The following is a 21,541-nucleotide window of genomic DNA, read 5'->3' on the forward strand; positions in this document are numbered from 1 at the left end:
TATGAAAAACTAATCCTTCTTTCAACAATTTTCATTTTTAACATCGAAGTGGTATACATATGCTTGAACGAACTTTCCAAAAAGTTTATAAATCTCACGCTTTTTAGTTCAATTTGGGTCACGAAATTCTAGATTGGAATTTTTCCGATCTCCTTTTAAGGTTCATCGCTGGGTATTAATACATGAATGCATGTGTATGTATTTTTGCAGAATTTCGGTAAAATATTTGGTTGTAAATGCTTGTGGTTTCTTACTTAACTGTAGGCGGACAGAAAGGCACGTCGAATTTTGGCCATAATTTATGCATTTACAAATAAGAATCATCGAAACCATCCGCTTTTGGTGCACATGGCATTCCCCTTAAGTAGAGATATGAGAATAATTACATGCTTATTTAGACCGACACAAAGGTCAGTAAGAGCTTAGAAATACAAGAGCTTAACTGCACATAGGTCGAAGATAAACGTGAGTAAATGTTGAAGAGTATTGTATAATTAAAGCACCATTTTATATTGGCATAAAGATTGACTTTGTAAATTGACTGGGAATTCGGTAAATTACTTTTATTAATTTATTATTACAATCGTTATACAGTTTTCAATCGGTTTGGATGTCTTTCCTATGTGCTTCTGTTCAGCAGATCCCAACTTTTCACAACATTTCTCCTAAAATGTCTCTCTCAGTTGACAAAGAAAATTGCAACTCAAAGCCAACTTATCAGCAAGTAAGCCAAAATAATTTGCAAATTCCAGCACATTGCCTAAGTGAAATAAAACACTTTCAACATTTCGAAACTTCTTAAATGTGCGATTAAGTAGCTACAATAAATATGCCAGACTTTCAAGCCAACAAAAGCAGATCAAACTGACATTAATTCCCACACAAATAAGCTTCGATTTGCGAGCAAACTTTTTCGGCAGCAGAAAAAATAAATATTCATATATATGTAAATTGAAATGTCGAGAAATCTGATGATAATCCAAGCAATTTCTATCACTTTTCCAAAGAATTAGTTTCGTTGGGTGATGATACGCACACGCATAAAAACTGTTTCGAAACATTGATTCCCAACAGAGATGTCGGAATTAGAAGCCGCTAAGCATATAAAGCAGCAAATAAGCATACACATATGTACATACATACATGTGAAACTAAATATTGGCCAACTGCTCAAATTACGGCGATGCTGAATGTGCTTTATGTTAGCGAGAATATTAAGTATCATATACATTAGTATATATAATATGTATATTTAAGCACGTATATGAAAATTCCCGACACCTAAGGCTTTAATGCTGAAACTTGTACACATTTCACTTTGTATTTAAATGGGGTTGAAGATTCGAATGTGTACTTAAGCGTGCAATTCTTCAGAAGCTTAAAGCGATATAATTCCATAAAATCAAAGAAATTTTTAATTCATTTTTTTAATTTAATTTTTTTTTTTTCTTCACGAAAAGTTACCAAATTCAAAAATTAATATGTTTATTGTCACATTAGCTTGCATAAGTCTGCTCGTGAGCACCTGCTGCTTCACTTGCCTGCAATCACAATGTCTAGTCTTGGCAGCAAACTAAATAAGTTGTCAACAGCCGCACAATAGCATACAATGAACGCAGCAAAGGTTACAATAATGTCAATAGCAGTATAGACCTACATATGTGTGTACCTTATGTTGTCTATATTTTCAGCCATCTTTTCTCAGATCAACTTGCTGTGATAGCCATTATGGCTAGGCACACACGTGTACAAAAGCAAACACATTCACTTAACCAACTTGAGTTGGCGAATGGTGACTTGACCCACGCGAGCCACATATGTGCTGAATGAAAATATATATTTAAATGTCTGTATGTATGTAGTATATAAATATGGTATGAGAATTGTCATTTATTGTAGAGTAGCTTGCGAGCGATTTCTTGTTGCTATGTTCGCAAATAAAATGACTTCATATGTTCTTATGTTTGTTAGTGACATTTACACAAAGGAAAGGTATTGAGGCGTATAACGAGAATCAATTTATCGGCTGCCACAGATTCTTTTATAATAGCAGCAGTGACCGTTGCGCGCCTACATACCTACAAATACACGTATACTCGCATGTACATATATATTAATATTATTTTCTCTTGTCACACATACACAGCAGGGTATTGTCTTGGTATGAGCTTGTGGTTTGCACTGACTGCAAAAGGTTTCCGTTTCCATCTTATTTGAAGATCAATTAAAAAAATTTATTTTTTAGTATTGAACAATTTTCAATTTCAATTTTGAAGACTTACTATATACAGAAACTCTTAATCAAGCTTTTGTATAACTAAAGTCTAACCCAATTCGAAAATTTGTCAACTTATTCATAGAAGAGATATAATATTTAGATTTGTTTTAGTATAGCAACAGACTGTCACGTATTTCACCAAAGTAATTGTTGTTGTTGTAGCTGCAGAAAATATTCCTGAAGTAATGTTGATAGTCATTGGCCGAATAAAGATCTGGATTCGTGCCGGTTATTTAGACCCGACTGTCATGCGAACGGCACAGTAATTGTTCTACATCTGTGATTTCAATTTCCTCCTAGTTAAATACTTGTATTTACTCAAAATCCTTCGATTATCAAAATATGTTGCCTCAACAACAGCTTAAACAATTGTCAAGGTGGAGAGTTTACGATTTTGAACTATCAATAAATTACCTCGCTCTTAATGTAGAATATCAAAATATTGTATGGTATACATGAAATGTCCAAGATATTTGGTAGTGATAATCGACAGAAGGTTGCCTACATTTAGGCATATTTTAGCGAAGTCACAAACCGTGGATAGGAAGGTATATCTTGAGGAATATTCTACTAATACTGTGGGTAGAAATTTAAATTTTCGCAATTTTGTGTATAAAAAAGATACATCATAAAATAGCCAAATATGGGATTTTTTCTACACTCTATGAGAACTTAAACATTAGGTGAAATAAAGTATTAAATTTTAATTGAGATTGTCCAAGCAGAGCTATGTATGTTAAGAAGAATATATACATTTCTAATCTAATTCGAATAATGTTCTTATATATATTACAATAAAGTGGCACTACTAGTTTTAAATAATATCTATGTATGAGATAATATCTGTGAAATTTTATCAAGAAGCAACGGGTCTTACTGCTCCATGTCGTTTAGTACCAAAAATGCTCTGTTGTACCAAATAGTTATTGGAGTATTTTCGCTTCCATTAAAATACTTAAATTAAATACAGTTTGGTTCCTAGAAAACGTACAGCTTTTCGAATTCTAAAAATATATCTCTCACTGCCCGACTTACATTTGTTAAATTTTAGTCGTTCGTGACGACAATTGCATTGGCTGCGCCAATAAAAGCAATGCAAATTAGAATTTCAGGTTTTATTTATATTTCAACAGAATTAGTTGCTTCTCTAAAATACCGCCTGTTGCTTTGTGATGTGAAGTATGTGAATTGAAACTAGAAGAACACAAACGCAAATCGAATTTTATGTTTTTTAATATGCGAAAATTTCATTAGTCTGCAAACAATTTTGCTCATATAAATACGCACACTATGTATCTATTATATGTCTGTCTGTTATAAGTAAATAATAAGCAAAAGCCATTGCAAATACAATTTTTTTTCAAAATAAACACGACAGCCGAATATGAATATGAATTTTAACTATTGTGCCACTCTGTTTCAAAGAAATTGAAATGTTTCGAAATTCTATTAAAACTTTTTCTTATACATTTCTGTGTGTGTCAGAAGGCCTTCGTGAATGTGTGCATGCATATTTAATTCAAAGGAGTAATGCAATTAGCAACTGGAACTGCAAATATGTGTAATTCATGGAAAGCACTAAAACAAACATCTAAATCTTGAATCTTGAATGAAAAGAAGTATATGAGAAAAGCTCTTTCTATGCATACTTTAGTGGATGTGGAAAGCAAAACTTTGATCTAATGAACTCACGTAATATGAAAGTAAACGTTTTGCACAAATAGATTGCATTGAGTTTCGAACCAGTTTTGTTATTAAAATTCTTGATTTCATCTATGTGGATTCTCAATATGAAAAAGCAAGTGAATTTGCGAATAAAATTTCAATCAATATTTGGTTTCGTTTAAGCTTTCGCTTTTGTTGATTCTCAGAGTTAGATTTTGGATTAAGTACTCACTTTTTACTTATAGCAAAATAAAATCTATGAAATTTCACAGATTTTTTAAAACAATTACGAGTTTCTGTCATTTTTATAATCAATGATTGAACTGAAAATACTCACTTTTGATACAAAATTTCGCAAAATTTAGCAGTTTCTCTAAAGATGTTAATAGAAAGAGCTTTAATCATAGCTTCGGTAACATAGTGTTAATTTCTTGACCTAAAAAAATAATTTTTGGAGTAAAAATTTTAAATAAAACTCAATTTATTTTGAAAAATACTGAACTTTATTTAAAAGTTTAGAACAATCCAATTTGTTTCAGACCTACATATTTAATGTCTTAATTAATGTATATGATTAGGTTTTACTAAAGTATTCTCAAAAACAGCTAACAAGAGCAAAAGCAAAATATTGTACTTCAAAGGCATAAGCATTTGTCATCCAGAAATGTAGCAGATACAGAAAATTGCTTGATCACTGTGATGTTGTTGTTAGCAAATTGATTAACTTGAGACTATGTCGGTTAAAGGTTCTTAGGGGCGTATCTTGTGCTAAGGGTATATAATCCGGCCTCCATTCGGTATTACACTGAACGCTTCTGTCCTTTTATCAAAAAAAAAGAACATGAAAAAACAATAAAGTTACCGAGTTAGTCCCCATCTTCAATGCTACCAAGTTTTTCTGATTAGTTTTACTCCGTTTTACTACTGTGAATGGTTCAAATTACATTCTTATTTTTAAAACTTAAGGCTTAAAATCACTTATGGTAAATCATATAAAGCGGTAAAAAGTCAACTATGGGTACTGAGTCCACATATTCGGTACCTAGGGGTTTTAACAATTTTGTTGCATTTGCCAATTTTTGGTCATAAGCTGGCGTACTTCAAAGGCACTACTCGTGCAAAGTTTTTTCCTGATATACCAAATTTGAAATCGGTTCAGTGGGTTTCAAGATGTGTGACTTACCTAAAAGCTATGCCTCGTACATCGTCCAATTTTTACCTGGCTTCATAAATGCCCTATTATACCTATGTGGTAGCTTTTAATAGCCTTAACAATATCGTTATACGAGCGGTGTTCTCATCTGATTTCATTCATTTTCACACTCTCTAACAACATGTTGCAAGAGCATAATAAGCAACTGATTTCATGACGAACAAAACAACAATGCTGATTATGCATTTGCATACTTGTCCTTTTCTTGGAAGAGAAAAACGCATTAAATTATTTATAGAAGAGCAATTTTGTCTTCACAAGAAAAGTTAGGTGATTTAGACCGATGCTCATTACTATTCGACTAACTCGTTTTCCACCGTGAGTTATTGCAACATTGGAACGACAACGAATTTTGCATTTATATATATGCAAAATATATAAATACATATGTACGTATATAAGTATATACATACTCTGACATTATTGTGAGCACCCACTTTGTATTACGTTCAACAGAAGCAAACAAAAAGCAACAAATAATAAAGGCAAACAAATCCACAAGCACACCAAAACACCAACACACCTGCGCTCACATACTGAGGGTAATAACAGTTCACCAATGCATATGCATTGAACATTGCTCATGTCATAACTCAACAACTCATTGTTTCCAACAAATTGTAATAAATAAAAATGTTGCAATGTTTTTTCTTATTTATGGTACATAGTAAACGTTATAGTGCTGCGAGCCATTTTCATGCTACGATTGTACATGTTATTATTGCACTTGCTCTTGCTTTGACTGCCATTTGCCATATTTCCTTATGCTCCTCTTTGTCCACACTTTTCTGTTCACTTTCAAAACCCTTACCCCACTCACACACATGCACATTTACTGGTACACACCCACAGTCTGATTGGAAATGTCACAGCTGCGGTCGCATATTTCCGCACATACACATACACATACACACATACATTCATATGAAGCTCCAATCAAATACACAAAGTGTGGTGGCGGTGCGGTCGGGTGATTGGAATGTTTGGGGCGTTAAGCACAGAAAACAATGTATGTATGTATATACATATGTATGTGTGGAACTTATATACATATTTATGTGCAATATATGTGTGTGTATACTTGCCGCTGTTGGCTCCGGAATTTTTATTTGCTCGTAACATATTGATAAGTTGCAAATAAATTTTCATTGTGCATTGAAGTAGCGCAAAAACAACAAAAAAATACAAACTGTTTGGAGCAAGCAATAATAAAGGAAGCAGTGAAATCCCAAATAAAATAAAAATGAAGAGGTATGAAAAATGTGTCACATTTTGCATTGTGCTGCCGAGCGTAAAATGCATTGTCAATTTATATGTACGTATGTATGTATATTGTAGCATACATTGTTTGCACTTGTATACAAGCAAATACATATTTGAGAATGTTGCGCTGAAAAGTCAGTTACTAATGCTGCCGGCGACTTTCTTTACCATCCGTTTTTTCATACAAATTATGCATGTATGTGTATGTGTACTTCTTGAAATGATTGATTTTTGTATACAGGCAAACGAGACGTATTGAGTTCATTCATTGTATTTAAAAATTACCGCTTTTATTTAGTACCAATATTTTTTTTTTAACTTGCTTAAGTATTTCTTATATAATAATGAAAAATTTTATAACCTCTTGTAAATATTTTTTTTTTGTTAATTGTGCTGCTTTAAAGTTTTAAACAATTCGCGCCATAATTGAGAGAGCTGACTTCCGGCAGATGTTAATCGTTAAATGAAGAAATTACATTCCATTCTTTATATTTCTATATTTTAGACATAAAATTATTATTCAATAACTCTTGTGATAAAGTACTGTATATGTATTCATAAACTTAAAATTATGATTTTCAATAAAATATTTTATTCGTAAATTTTCAGGCGACGGACGATGCCAGTGGATTTCCATCACAGACGCCACCTCCTTATCCGCACGAAAGACGTAAGTAGCACACTTCAACTGATTGTTATGAATTATTTAAGGCTTTTAGTTAAAAAAAAAAATAGTAGATATGTACATAAAATAAAAAATAAGAATTTATAATATTTTAATAATAAATCAGGTCCAAACAGAATTCTAGTTAGATCATATTATTGGAAAGTCGTTTTCTTTAATATACTGTAAATATGAGCCACGTGTATTACATACTATAAGTTATATAAGTAAAATAAACTAATTACCGTAATTCAGAAATAGACTTATTTAAGAAAAAACAGCTATCAGGAGCATCTTCTTTGCGAATGCAAGGCTTTGAATGGAAAAAGTATATAACATTTTTTTTGTATTGATGAACTTCTTCAAGACCCCAAGATGGTTCCGATAGTACATATTAGAATTATTATTTAGTCCCTGAGGTTTCATAATGGGTCCAGGTGGATGCTCAGACATCTACGCTTCCTACCTCCCTATCCACCTCTGTAGAAGATAACACATAAATGTCGACATATACATACGGATATACAGATAGATTCATTTAGTAATTTGGTTTTTTAATTCAATTTATACATGATTTCATTCTACAAATTATTTTATGAAATTATATATTCTCTATTTTGACCCAATACCTTTTGCCATCTTTTCGGCTCATAAAATTTTTAATTTTTGTTTGCAAAAATATTGGTTCAAAGTGTTTTTGGCGTCCTGATTTGTGGAGAAACTTCCCACATCCAAAAAATATTTCAGAGAACGGAGGAAGTATAATAGTCCGAAAGTGCCAATTCTGGAGAATATGGTTAATATAGCCCCACTGAAGCTGCAAAAGCGTTTGGCGAGTCATCAAACTTGTATTAGGTTCTGCATTATTCTACACATTTTCTATTGACCGTTGATTCTTGCCTTTCTGCTTGAGTGCTATACGTAAATTGCCTATCTGATCCCAAAACACTTCAGAATTCATCGTTGTATTGCCGGACAAAACATCAAGATAAACGAACCCTTAGAAATCTCAGCAAGAAGGCAACATAACTTTTCTTTGGTAGCTATCGCCTTTTGAAGCCATTCTCATCAAGTCAAATTACTTAGTGAACGACCCATGATGGATGTACGGATATTTCATTATATGTATATGCAAGTTTAAAATGATAAAGGCGATATGGGGGCGTAAAAGCTCAGTTTTCCAAGACATTATTTTGTAAGTTTGGCATATTTCATACAAATGAATTCGACTTTTCGAAAGCAAACGGTAAAATACGGTAGCAGAAAATAAACCAATAAATCGACAGTTTTTAATAGCTTTACCCACGTAAAAGGGTTTCAGGGTGCAATAATTTACAGCTTTTAGCAAAAGAAATAGTAAAAATAAAAAGATTTTAATCATCAAAATAGACTTACGCGGGTTTTCAATGTGAACACAAGCACTATATTTGCGGAGAGCATAAATTCAAAGGTTTGTCAAAATTTGCGCGATTTGAGTACAACACTGAACTGTTGACTTTTGAAAAGCGTTTTTCGCACAAAAACACACCTTCACCCAAACTCATCGGAGGTTTGCACGCGCTTGCATGCCATTTGCAACGTAGTAAACAAATTAAATAGTGCAATCTAAAATATTGTAAAATCATTTCATGAAAATGAAGTGAACGCAAAAACATTCGCCACTAAAATGGATTTGCATATATGCACATAAATAAATTTTGCGAAAATGCAAATAATATCTTCAGCATACATACTGGCGCTCTTACTCACTGTCACACCCGCACACCGCTGCTATTAATATGTATGCCGCGTTATGTACAAGTAGATAAGGGTGTGTGCGCGCTCTGAGCTTTATAGCACCCGAAGGATGGCTGTGGAAAAAATGCAAAATTTTTTCAACCAACCTGCATATTTATGTAAATTTCACATACATTTCGGTGTGTGTGTGCGCGCCAAGTGTATAGAATAGCAAATGAATTCGTGTATAAAGTGTAACAAGCTACACATGACATAAATTGCTTGTTATTGCGTTTTTCACAAATTTACATTTCAACGAGAGCTAATGCCTGACACACCAGATACATTGTGTGTGTGCATACAAGTTAATATCTACCGCCAACAGATATGCACGAGTGTGTGTGTAACGCATTTGCATACACATAAATGCAGCGGCGAGCAATGGGAGACAGAGGTGAAGGGTAACAAAATTTCGCTCCACAAAAATTTACATTTTTTATGCAAAATCAAGAGAAAAAACAAGAGTAGAAGTCAGAAAAAATTTGTTAAATATATTTTCCATCGAGTAAAAACAAAAAATCGTATGCTGGCTGTTGTAAAATGTCGGATAATGCTCAATATTCATTGTTATACGTTGAACCTGGCGCCACATTTTTTTATAGTAATTTTTCTTTGAATATTCCTAAGCCTTTAATCAATTCAGTTTAGCTTTCCGCTCCAATCACATCTGAAATAGACTAAAATAGGCACACTTGTTGAATTTATGAATTATATGCAAAAAGTTGCGTATACGCAGTGTAGCTTTAGAGTTCTCCCGCAACATATTTTATATATTTTACATGTTTGTTTTTTTATTGCAGCCTATCGCACACCTAAAGGTGAAAAAGGTGAACGTGGCCCTAAAGGACCACCCGGTGATAGCATACGTGGTCCACCGGGACCACCGGGCCCTCCAGGCCCTAAAGGTGAATCGGCAACTTTTCCGCCCTTCGTTGATTTTCCCACCGGTGCCGATGCGGTAAGTAGCCATTAATGTGTAAAATGCTTATTTTTATTCATAAGAATATGGAAAACAATTAGAATTTGTGTAAAAAGTCGAAATGTAGACGAAAATATGTATGTGCATATATATAAAATAGGTATTTGTAGTTGCAAGTAAGCATGAAGCAATAATTCGAAATCAGTAGAAAATTCAATACTTGTGTAAAAATCATGCTTGGTTTGGGTTTGTTCCCCAGTGGAAAAACTTAAAAGTTTTACAAACGTGATTTACTACTATGGATAGTCTGTTGGAAATATATATATATTTTGAATACCTAAGAGTTTCTCATAAAATATAACAGTTTAATCTTGATAGCTCTAAAAATAAATTATTTGTGCCTTTCAAGTATGAAATGAAAAAAATCTATTTTTTCTACATGTTGTTAGGTTAAGTGACTCTCCATACTATGACCTATCGGTTTTTCGATCCTTTCAAAAAACTAATTTTGCTAGGCAACGAATTAGCAAAATTTCAGGTAGAAGACTACTTTTTTCATATCGACGTCCTTATTTTCCAAAGATGCTGCTTATTGTTCGGAACTGAAGTTATCGGATTACTGAAGGTCATCTGCCTTAGAAACTGATGGAAACTGATAGAATGAAATCAATTCCTTGTACGAAAAACTTTTTTATTTGATAGGATATCTTCACAAAATTTGCCACGGATGATTGTCCAAGTCAATACCATAATGTTTGAAGAAATTGTCTAGATCTGAGAACTATATCGTATAGCTGCGATACAAACTAATTGATCAGAATGTTTTGATTTGACTGAATATTTTCAAGAAATTCTGAATATATTTTAGTCCAAGACAACACGGTCTTCTTCAGAAAGTTGTGAAATCAGACCTCTATAGCAAATACAACAAATCGAAAGATCAAAATCAAATTATTTTATGGAAACTGCTTTATATGTGAAGTTTATTTTACTTTTGGTGCTGCCGAAGCTAGGGTTTTCTTCTTGTTTTTTGCTTTTAAACTTTGCCATTTTGTCAAATTTGGATTTTTTCGTTTACGAGAAAGGTCTCTGAAAAAATTGTATATGGTAGTTTTGATTTTTAATTCCTAAAAAACGCTTGTTGTGAAGGCCTTCAAATTAAATATGCCCCTCGAAGTTTTGACTGACATTAATACTAAATTATTCGATAGTTAAATTATAATCATCGACATATCTCAAGTTATTCTTTCAATTACCTAATTGCCAAACACATTTCCGTGCCCCTTCTGTCATTAAGCCACAAATCAATCAGCTGATCAATCACCAATTTCACAATAAATCCGTTATTATGCACTTAGTTGACGTTTAAGTTTATTACCTGCTGCAACAGTGTAAGCTTATGTAAGTGTGACTGTGATTCGCAGTAATTGTACATATGTACTGACTCCATGTGCATGCGCTTATCTGCTAACGGTTTACAGTTTGCCTACGATAATAAGCACTGATCACAAATTTCACATAAATTTCGCAATTATCAGCTGCTACAAGTAATTGTGCAATAATTAGTGCATAATAAACACAATTGCCAATGCACGAACAAAAACACCACCCACACAAGCACAAGCAGCAGTCAGATTTCGCACAAATATGTAGCAGTGTTCGTTAGTCAAAGTTGCAACAACACTGCTAAGCTATTAAGCGCCAGCCACAGCAATATGCTCATAAGTCTGCATAAATACAATGACTACGGTGAGTTGCCTATTATCAGCTGCCAATTGATTTGCTAATGCATACAAACACATATCACGGCACCGCCTGCACCTACATACGTGATATACTATGCACAGATATGTACGTGTTAGTGGCTTGTGTAAATGATGCACTTATAAATGCAAACGAAGTAAATGCAAATTAACTGCAAATGCCGCACTAAATCTCTCAGCTTCGATGAGCGGGCTAACCTGTGTGCATGCATGTGTGTGTGTAGATGTGCCCGTGTTTGCCTAAATCCGCTGGCTTACCTATTTATTTACGACTGCAGCATTATGAATGCTTACATGCACTTATGAATGTATGTATGTGTGCGTGTGTGTGGCGGTGTGCAAATGGAAAAACCGATAATTGTCTACTTAGCGGTATTAACGCGATTGTCGAGCGGCTTTAATTTGTTGCATTGCTAACGGAAGCGCTCGCCAACAAACAACAAATGTTCAGTTATCCCACGTAGACAGGTTATAGATATTATTAGCAGGTGTGTGCTATGCACTCACATAGATTTATATTGTTTTGGTGTTAATAAGTGGTAAACCAGATGAGCGTGAACGGCTATTTGTTCGAACGAGGGTTGTGTGGGGAGGCGGCTAAATTGACAAAAGAATTGAAAATCCGGAAAAAATTAATTTGAGAAAGTCAAAATCTGTAAGTTGTCTCCTTTACGTTTTATATATTGTGACAAAAAAAATATCCGGACATTACAAATAAAGCGCAAAATAATTAATTATTCGTCGATATTTATCTTGTCGCTTTCAAAGTTATCCCCATCAAATGTTATACACTTATACCAACGATTTTTCCAGTCCCCGAAACACTTTTCATAAGAGCTTTTTTTGGATGGCCTTCTACTTCTTAAGCGAATTTTGTTTTATCCTTCGTTCGACGGAAACGGCTTCTACGGAGCGGCAGTTTCAGTTTGGGGGACAAATCTGATGAATACGGTGGCAGATGGTTGATATGCAATGCGTTTTTGGTTTTAAATTTGGTCAGAATCTGGGCTGGATACGAAAATATTCAGCTTTATCGGGACCAGTCGAGCAAGAACGCGTTTCATACACAAAATATCCACCAAAATCATTCGAACGGAATCTCAAGAGATATCGAGCTCTCTCTCCATCTATCTGGCACTCGTCTGACGATTTTCAAGCAGGTCGTCCAGAACGAGGCATATCTTCAACGAACTATCGAACGTCTTAGAAGGCTTTGTACCACTCGTAGACCTGGGCTTTTAAGGAAACTGAATCACCGTAAGCCTTTACAACATTCGCAACGATTCCGCACATGAAATATATAAAATTTAAGATTTTAATTTGTTTCCAGAACTCAAAAAATTTGTGCGTGGCAAGCGTTTTTCATCAAATGAAGAGGTCATAACGGCTGTCATTTGCAGACCTTTCAGATTCACCCTTCAGGGATGAGATCAAAAGATTGGAGAATCAATGTTTTAATGTTCAAGGAGATTATACTCAATATCAAAGTGTATTTTAAATCATAAAATTGTGTTTTTCTTATCAAAAGACAAAATTTATCGAACAACCTGGTACGTGTTGCTCCAAAAAGTTATGGAAAGCGCATATAAACGAGTTAATTTTTCTGTGACCGCGAAAGGTGCTCCTTACCTTTTTAAAAGACGTTGATTCGATTTTTGAAACTAGACTCCTCATCATAGATACAAAATATTCCATACAAGCACTTGATTTCGATCGATCAGTTTGAATGGCATATGTATAGCTGCCATAGAGGTCCGGAAAGTGCAAAATTGCTTGGACAATAACACATGCCAAAAAAGTTTTCGATACAAGGACTTGATTTCGATCTGTCAATTTATAAGGCTCCGACTAATAAACAGCTTTTTGTACAGAAAAAGATATTTTCATAGTTTCAGGTTGATACTTCATAAAGTGAGGCGTGTATACAATTAGACGGGCAATGGACATATTTTGTTCTATAGATTCTCGTTCCTTTTGGAATATGATTTTTTGGTAGAATTCCCAATTAATGTCGTATACAACATATATGGTTAGAAATAGGACAACCCAAAAGTATATGAATAGACATTTTGTAGCTCAAAATCATTCAAAAATACCCATCACTTCAGTCTTAAAATTCAATAAAAAATCGAGTATTGTTCAATATATCCAATTATTATTAAATTATTATTAAATTTAAAGACTTTAAAAACTTCAAACTTCAGAGAACAACCGCATAAAATTATGTTGAATACAACTACACAAAATGATAATTATCTCCCTTGGCCACATGCGAAATCATAGTGCTGCAATCGAAAGCAAACTGGAAGTGCATACACGCGAACAAACTTCGCAAGCCAAATTCAAATGCCAATCGAACGCGTTTACTGTACAAACAACAATAGCAAATGTGGCCGAACCAAAATGCCTGCGGTCATAAATGCAAGATGCGAGGCAGCGCGTGACAAACGGCGCAAATCCGCCTGCATTAACACGTTAGCGTCTGGGGAAATCAGGCATTTATTTCCGTTGTCGCTGTACACACCTGCCCCTTCGATCTTGCTGTTGTTGCTGTGTACACCATGTACACATTTGCAATTTGAAATTTGTATCAGCATTGACTTATCGGCTCGATTGGATTGTTTATCATAAATAGATAATTCGTTAGTATCTATTTAGTTAATAGTTGAGAGTATACTGATAACAATGAACTGGGTTGTGAGTTTGAACTGAAGAAAAATTAAAAAAAAAAAACACAATAAAGTGCTGCAAACCTAATTGTGTCTTTATGTTTTTTTTCTTTCCTTCGAAAACGATAAGCTATGTATTCAACATACCGTGTGTGCCGTCGTTTCTGCCGGTATGTTCTTGACTACTGAATAGTCTGATTCACGATGAGCAATTTCGTACTTCAGAATAGTTACGGTACCACGAGCGATATGAAAGATTACTTTTAGGTCATGAAATAGATGTTGGCAAAAAATAGTAAGACTTTTTAATTTGAATTTCTCGCGAAAACCCATTCGTCGATATATAATATTTTTTCTCTATATTGGTATGACTGTGACATCTGTGCCAAATTTCACAACATAGTAGTCATTAGTGTTTAGTATACGGGCAAGCTTCATTAAAATTTTGTGAGCGCAACCAAATTTCTGGTGCCGAAATGCTCCGTATTTTGGAAAAGGCCTTCGGTAATAATTATAATTACCATTCGAGTGTTATACGTCTTTCGCGCTAAGCTAAGGGCCCTGAATTATGGGCAGACAACTCTTGGTTTTTGAACTAAGCACCGTCGCATACTGCATTGATTTTTCGTGAGCCTCACAAATTTTCAACAATATCGAAACGAAATTCGGCTTAAATTATTACTTAAATTCATTCTAATATTGATCAGTTGACTTTTCGATAGTCAACCAACATTTTGGTGTACACCCGTCGCTTTCGATGAGTGATATATACAAAGTCTAGCGCTATGTTGAAATCGAATTGCCCCGGTTTACATTTTAGGGCACGATCAACCAAAAAACATAGTTATATAACCATTTTGATGATTTTGGGAAACTTTCATTTCCAAAATTTTGAAAAAATTATCTAATGAATTCCACTCAGTTAAAATATGTAAGTCTAAAAAAGATTACAAAACTGTCACAAATGCAATCGAGTCCAAACTGAAATTTCAGGAAGAATAAATTTATATCTAAGTACCTACATATATCGATTATAGCTGATTCTTTAACACATTCGTACATTAACAAAGTGATATTGATATGATAAATATATTTGTAACCAATTTAAACGCAATGGAAAGTGAGATTCATATATCAAATGAATTTTGCACGCATGTATTGGAAATATCTAAACTAATATATTTTCTAATTTATTGCCATAAAGTTCATGTATTTGGAAACGAACATATCCGAATGAATGGCGCATGAAATCGAAAAGCCTGATGAGCGCTTTTGAGCGCGACGCACAATTCCTTTTCATGCGTGCGGCATGAGGTGCTGCAACGCGCTCAACTTTAAAGGCAAAATAGAATACCTCACGCACAAGTGCCAGTACGTTTATATATAGGTGTTACTGTCTACTATATACATACATATGTATATATATGTATTAGCATATATACTATATACATACATATATATATGTATTAGTATATATGTCACTGAATGAAGCAGACAACGCACGGTGAAATATGCCATACAACCATTTCTCTTTCCACCATGCAACGGCGCCGAATATTGCTGATTTTTATTATTGTTTTAGCAGAAATTTTGGTCAGCGCTTTGCATTAGAGAGCTTATAGCCCTGGCGAGCGCGTGCTGGGCCACCACAAACACCCACATTTAACACATGCACACATTCAAATGTGTGTGTATATTCGCACATATATACATATATTATATACAAGTATATATGTATATATGTTTATGTGTAAGCACATATGTACTTCTGATTTGGGCGCGCATTCTCGTATTGTGAGTTGTAAATGAGTATTCGCAATTTATGGAAAGGCAGTTTGAGTGCATACCACACTCTGTTGAATTGAACTGCTGGCTGCCACTATTGCCGTTGTTGTTATTGCTGTTGTTGTTGTCGTGAAGCGCCATACGTTCTATAATTTTGAGGCAATTATGGAAATTGAAGCGTTTGCATACAATATGGCATCATTTAGAAGCGAATTGGCGCATAGGATGACAGAAGTGGCTAACGTTGCAGGCGGCATGTGCCATGCTACAAATGAACGATGGCAGTGTTGGATGGTAGTCCATAGATAACGGTAACGTGGCAAACGGCATGAGAACAGCGGAAATGTGGCATCGTTTATTCCATTGAAGTTGCCTATAATTTATGTGCAAATGACAAATGCATTGTTCTTATATGCAAACATATATACTTATGCATGTATGAGTATATGTATGTAAGTGTACCTACATGTATTGAAGGGCTCTTGCGAAGCTGATAGTAAGTATGTAATATACGTTTTTTCAATATACCTACATATATGTATATAGACATATAAAGTTTTATTTAGCAAACTCTCCGATTTGGTTCAAATGTACGCGGTTTTGTTAGATAACTTATTGTCATTTTGAAGGTAATTTCACAATGCCACTCTCGTGGAAACTCTATAACTCTAATTCCTTCTTGGCAAAAAATGGGACAATCGATCTTCGAAAGTTTACATTGCGCCAAATTTTTCACCTCCAGAAGCATTCGCCATAGACAGGAATAGTTGGCAATCTCTGGGTCCAAATCTAGACTATAAGGTAAATGTGTAGGAACCTCCCACCATGCTCTCGAAGCTTCTGACGAGTCACTGGCGATATGTGGAGCCTGAAGTTGTCCTGACTGAAAACAATTCCTCTCTCATTGTTCAAACTGGCCGCTTCTGACCAATGCTTTCCTGCTAATTATCCAAATCTTGACAATATAGGTTCAAATTAAAAGTTTGACTCATTGTATATGACTTTCTGTCAATCTTATCAAACTGATATTAAAACCTTCTTGGCTTGACTAACTGTCCTGTCTTGGTCATCCTTTGAGCCCGCTCTGAAACCATACAACTTGTAATGCACTTTTCCAAGCTCTTGAATAATGCCCGATTTTGGTCATATCTTTCAAATGAGATCTTTCTAATACCAACGATTTTTAACAGCGTCAACCGTCCGTTCAAGCAACAAAGCCAACTGACAACCTGTTTGCCGCACTGGAAGTTCAAAAATAATGATAATAGCTTCAATTGGCACTACGCATATACTTTTGTATTTAAATGATAATCATCATATTTTGGCGCACAGATCCTTCTAATCTTGCTTTCGAAGACTTGCAGTTTAAGTTTGTCCTTGAGTGGCGTAAATAATTCTGCCAGTTTTCATTGCCTATTGAGCAGTTTTAATTATAAGAGTTCGTAAGGTCTTATATGGCCTACAGAAGGCTTGTTTTTACCTTCCTCTATGGAAATGATGCTAAAACCCAAATATGTAAGTAAAAGTATTTTTCGAAAATTTTCAAAAAATATTACAAATGTCCTAAAACTAAAAGAGTCAGATATAGGGTTATATATACCAAAGTGATCAGGGTGACGAGTAGAGTCGAAATTCGGATGTCTGTCTGTCCGTCCGTCCGTCTGTCCGTCCGTCCGTGCAAGCTATAACTTGAGTAAAAATTGAGATATCATGATGAAACTTGGTACACGTATTCCTTGGCTCCATAAGAAGGTTAAGTTCGAAGATGGGCAAAATCGGCCCACCGCCACGCCCACAAAATGGCGGAAACCGAAAACCTATAAAGTGTTATAACTAAGCCATAAATAAAGATATTAAAGTGAAATTTGGCACAAGGGATCGCATTTGGGAGGGGCATATTTGGACGTAATTTTTTTGGAAAAGTGGGCGTGGCCCCGCCCCATACAAAGTTTTTTGTACGTATCTCGGAAACTACTATAACTATGTCAACCAAACTCTACAAAGTCGTTTTCTTCAGGCATTTCCATATACAGTTCAAAAATGGAAGAAATCGGATAATAACCACGCCCACCTCCCATACAAAGGTTATGTTGAAAATCACTAAAAGTGCGTTAACCGACTAACAAAAAACGTCAGAAACTCTAAATTTTACGGAAGAAATTGCAGAAGGAAGCTGCACCCAGGCTTTTTTTAAAAAATTGAAAATGGGCGTGGCCTCGCCCACTTATGGACCAAAAACCATATCTCAGGAACTACTCTACCGATTTCAATGAAATTCGGTATATAATATTTTCTTAACACCCTGATGTATGGGGTACGTACGAAATATGGGTGAAATCGGTTAGCCCTTCCTTACTTGTTATTATTAATAGCAACCGTTAAATTTTATTGCCACACTTCCGTGTCTTAACAATTGCTCATTTATTTATTTGCCTCGCTCACATACTTGCTAACAATTTATAAGCTGGCTAACCGTTTGCTCATTTATTTCACTTACTTCTTTTGTTGCAGAAATACACTGGCAAATGCACGTGCAACGCGTCTGATATCCTAGAAGCAATCAAAGATAATGAAATATTACGTGAAACAATACGCGGCCCACCCGGACTGCCGGGCAAGGAGGGAAAGACTGGTGCGCCTGGACTCACGGTAAGTGAATGCATAAACTCACACACACATGCAGTTGCATTATTATATTGTATATTGTGCATACAAACAAACACTCGCAGAGCATTTTAAATTCAGCTGCCGAGCGAACATGTGGTGAGCGGCAGCAGAATAACTCAATCAATTTCGCGATACGCCGTGTGCAATCGGAAATAAGTGCGCGTGCACCTAAATAACTGTACATACTTGACTGCTAATGTATGTGCATATTTTTTCACTTAAATGCGTTCGTAGCTTTTTTATTTCCTTTTGCACGAAGTGGAAATGTGCAATAATGCGCCGGCACCATCACTCACACACCGGTTTGCACCAACTAGCTATTTACCTTTATGTATACGTATGTGTTAGTTATGTAGTGCTGTGCATGGGCTTTTGTGCACAATAACGGTAGCGAACGGAAGGAAATTCATATGAATTTTCGAGAGTGCATTCGTACTCGCTTCGATTACAGGAAGCCTTGCGCAAATAAATCATTAGCGGTTAATTGATTGGAATGGGAAATGACTGTTGAGTGGCCCCAGCTCGAGAGGAATTGCAGAACTGAAAATAAGTGGTTTGTGTACACAATTTACAATATCGTACAAGTAAACAGTGATCGGTTGTAATTGATTTTAAAAAATTTAGCTGAAACCAAAACGTCATTATGAAGTTGCAATTAACTGAGGAAAAGCAGCATTTGTGAGCACTTATTTGGAGAAGTCAAGGAATAACTCTCAACTTATTGTGAACTGTAATTACTAAAGTTAAGATATTGAAGAAAATGTAGTAATGCAGTCAGTGTTGCAGGATTGTAGCTATTCACTATATATTTGCGATATTTGGCAAAAAGATTCTATTTTTCTTTTGCTTCGCAATTCAAATGCTCAATTGAATTAACTGAGCGAAAGCCTGTTTAGTATTTCATATTCAAGTAACTCAACTTTATGAAACGATAGAATGGAAAGAGAAGAGAAGAATGGGAGATTGTTCTGAGAAATATAAAGAACTAATTAATTAACTGAAATAAAAGAGAATACATTTACTAGAATAACTATAAAATTTCGAATAAGTAAGCAGCTGAATCGAAAACCTCGACTCAGATGCAAAACCTTTCTGGTTGCAAAGAACAATAGAAGAAGTACGAACAAACAGTATTATATCTGGAAATCTATCTATCTATCAAGTCGCTCTTACGATTCGCAAATTGTATTGTCGTTCTGCATGATGAATAATTCAGGTCAAATTAAACAGCAGCTTTAACTGGCATTACGAAGGACCAGTAGGTCAATGTATGGCGTGACAGCTGGCCAATATGTATAACCAAGCCAAAATGCCAAAATGTGTATTGATGTTTCTCAAGACATCTCTTTTCAAAAATAATATCCTCATTCCCCACTCTCCTAATCCATTTCAAGATCAAATTTAACCCGGACTGGATTAGTTAAGCTAAGCGCGCAAACCGTATCGATAAATAGTTTTTTCTAGATTGATATACTTTTTTATGTTCGTGTGAAGTTTGGCCTCCACATCCGGTTCAAAATTCAACTTGAAGTAGAGTTTCAACGTTTGTTTCATGAGCCATTGCAATTTATTCTGAACTACTAATACTGGTCTAAGGTTTGGTATAAACAGAAGCAAGTGTGTGAACCACTTCTAGTCATTCACATTATGTTACTTTATATTTCTAGCTACAAATCATGCGGGATATTAAAAGCACAAAATGATGCCACACACTAACAGCGATTATGTGGAAACTCAAAATGACGGCATGGCCGGCGGCTAAGTAACGCTATGGCCTTGCAGTTTCTTCAAGATAGAAAGCTGCGGCACACGCCCAAGCGTAGCTTTGATGAGCAGAGTCAACAGACATAAAAGTGAAAATATTTACGCTGACATATGGATATGTATAGATATAGATATGTGCTTGTGAGTCGGCATGCGGCATAGCTACTTGGCGGCAACTGCTTACATATGAAAACCAGCCAGTTGAAGGCAAGAAAATTTGCTATCTCCTAACAAAGCAAATATTTTTATGCCCTCGGCTGCACAAAATCACACACATTTGCCAGCAAATTTTCACGCACACACACACACATCCAGTGCACATGTTTGCGCAGAGGCATGCAGTTTGCACATTAGCATACATAAGCGCATTGCCACTCACACACATGCACATGCATATTATATTTGCCATTGAGAGAGGCGTAACTCACTGTGAAAATGTTAGTTTAGGCCATTGTTGCCACAAGTGCAGCATGCAACTTGCTATTACAAGCTCTTACACTGCTTAGTTGGCAACGACAGCATTTCCTTAGCATAGCTTAAGGGCATAGTTAGGAGGCAAAAGAATAGTGTACACATGCATGTGTGTATGTGTGTGTGTAAGAAAGGAAGCAATGGTTGAAAGTAAAATGCAGTAGAATATTTTGAAAGCACTTACAAAAGTAAGAATGCCATTTTTATGCATGGCTGCTGCAATCTTTGTTGTATTTAATAGGATTTTAATGATTTAGTAGACATGAGTATAACAGGATGTGCAGCAAGTGATTTGATAGCTTTGCTGTTGTATATCGCACAAAAGCATTCAGGGACACTAAAAATTTCAGATAAATGATTATGTTAAGTAAAATGGGTCAAAAGTGTACGAAATAAATTCAGCTAACGTTAATGTTTAAGTAAAGTCGATTTATACCGGAAAAGACTTGCAATCTGAAAGCTCTTGCTGGAAATAGTTTATTTTGTTTTAAAATGTTCAATAAGCAACAAAATAAAAGAAAGAAAAAAGTAAGCGGGTACGGAAGCTCTAAAATTATCATGCAATTCTCAGATGTATATAGATGTGATAAGATTTAACTTTTTCGTTGGAATTTATAAAAAAATAAGTCTGGTTTGGGTAGGAT

The 21,541-nt window shown here is 35.0% G+C and overlaps 1 protein-coding gene across 6 annotated transcripts in view; it reads left to right on the forward strand.

Annotated features, from left to right (window-relative positions):
• Window positions 1-21,541, forward strand: part of LOC126762490 (collagen alpha-1(XVIII) chain) — a 420,330-nt gene that overhangs the window by 287,085 nt on the left and 111,704 nt on the right. For all 6 annotated transcript variants that reach the window (XM_050479265.1, XM_050479270.1, XM_050479271.1 and 3 more), the window contains 3 exons: window positions 7,029-7,089; window positions 9,660-9,817; window positions 18,507-18,644. In XM_050479265.1, coding sequence (XP_050335222.1) covers window positions 7,029-7,089; window positions 9,660-9,817; window positions 18,507-18,644 — 357 coding nt within the window. The remainder of the gene's footprint in view (window positions 1-7,028; window positions 7,090-9,659; window positions 9,818-18,506; window positions 18,645-21,541) is intronic.

This window comes from Bactrocera neohumeralis, chromosome 6, assembly GCF_024586455.1.
Source record: "Bactrocera neohumeralis isolate Rockhampton chromosome 6, APGP_CSIRO_Bneo_wtdbg2-racon-allhic-juicebox.fasta_v2, whole genome shotgun sequence".
NCBI classification, from domain to species: Eukaryota; Metazoa; Arthropoda; class Insecta; order Diptera; family Tephritidae; genus Bactrocera; species Bactrocera neohumeralis.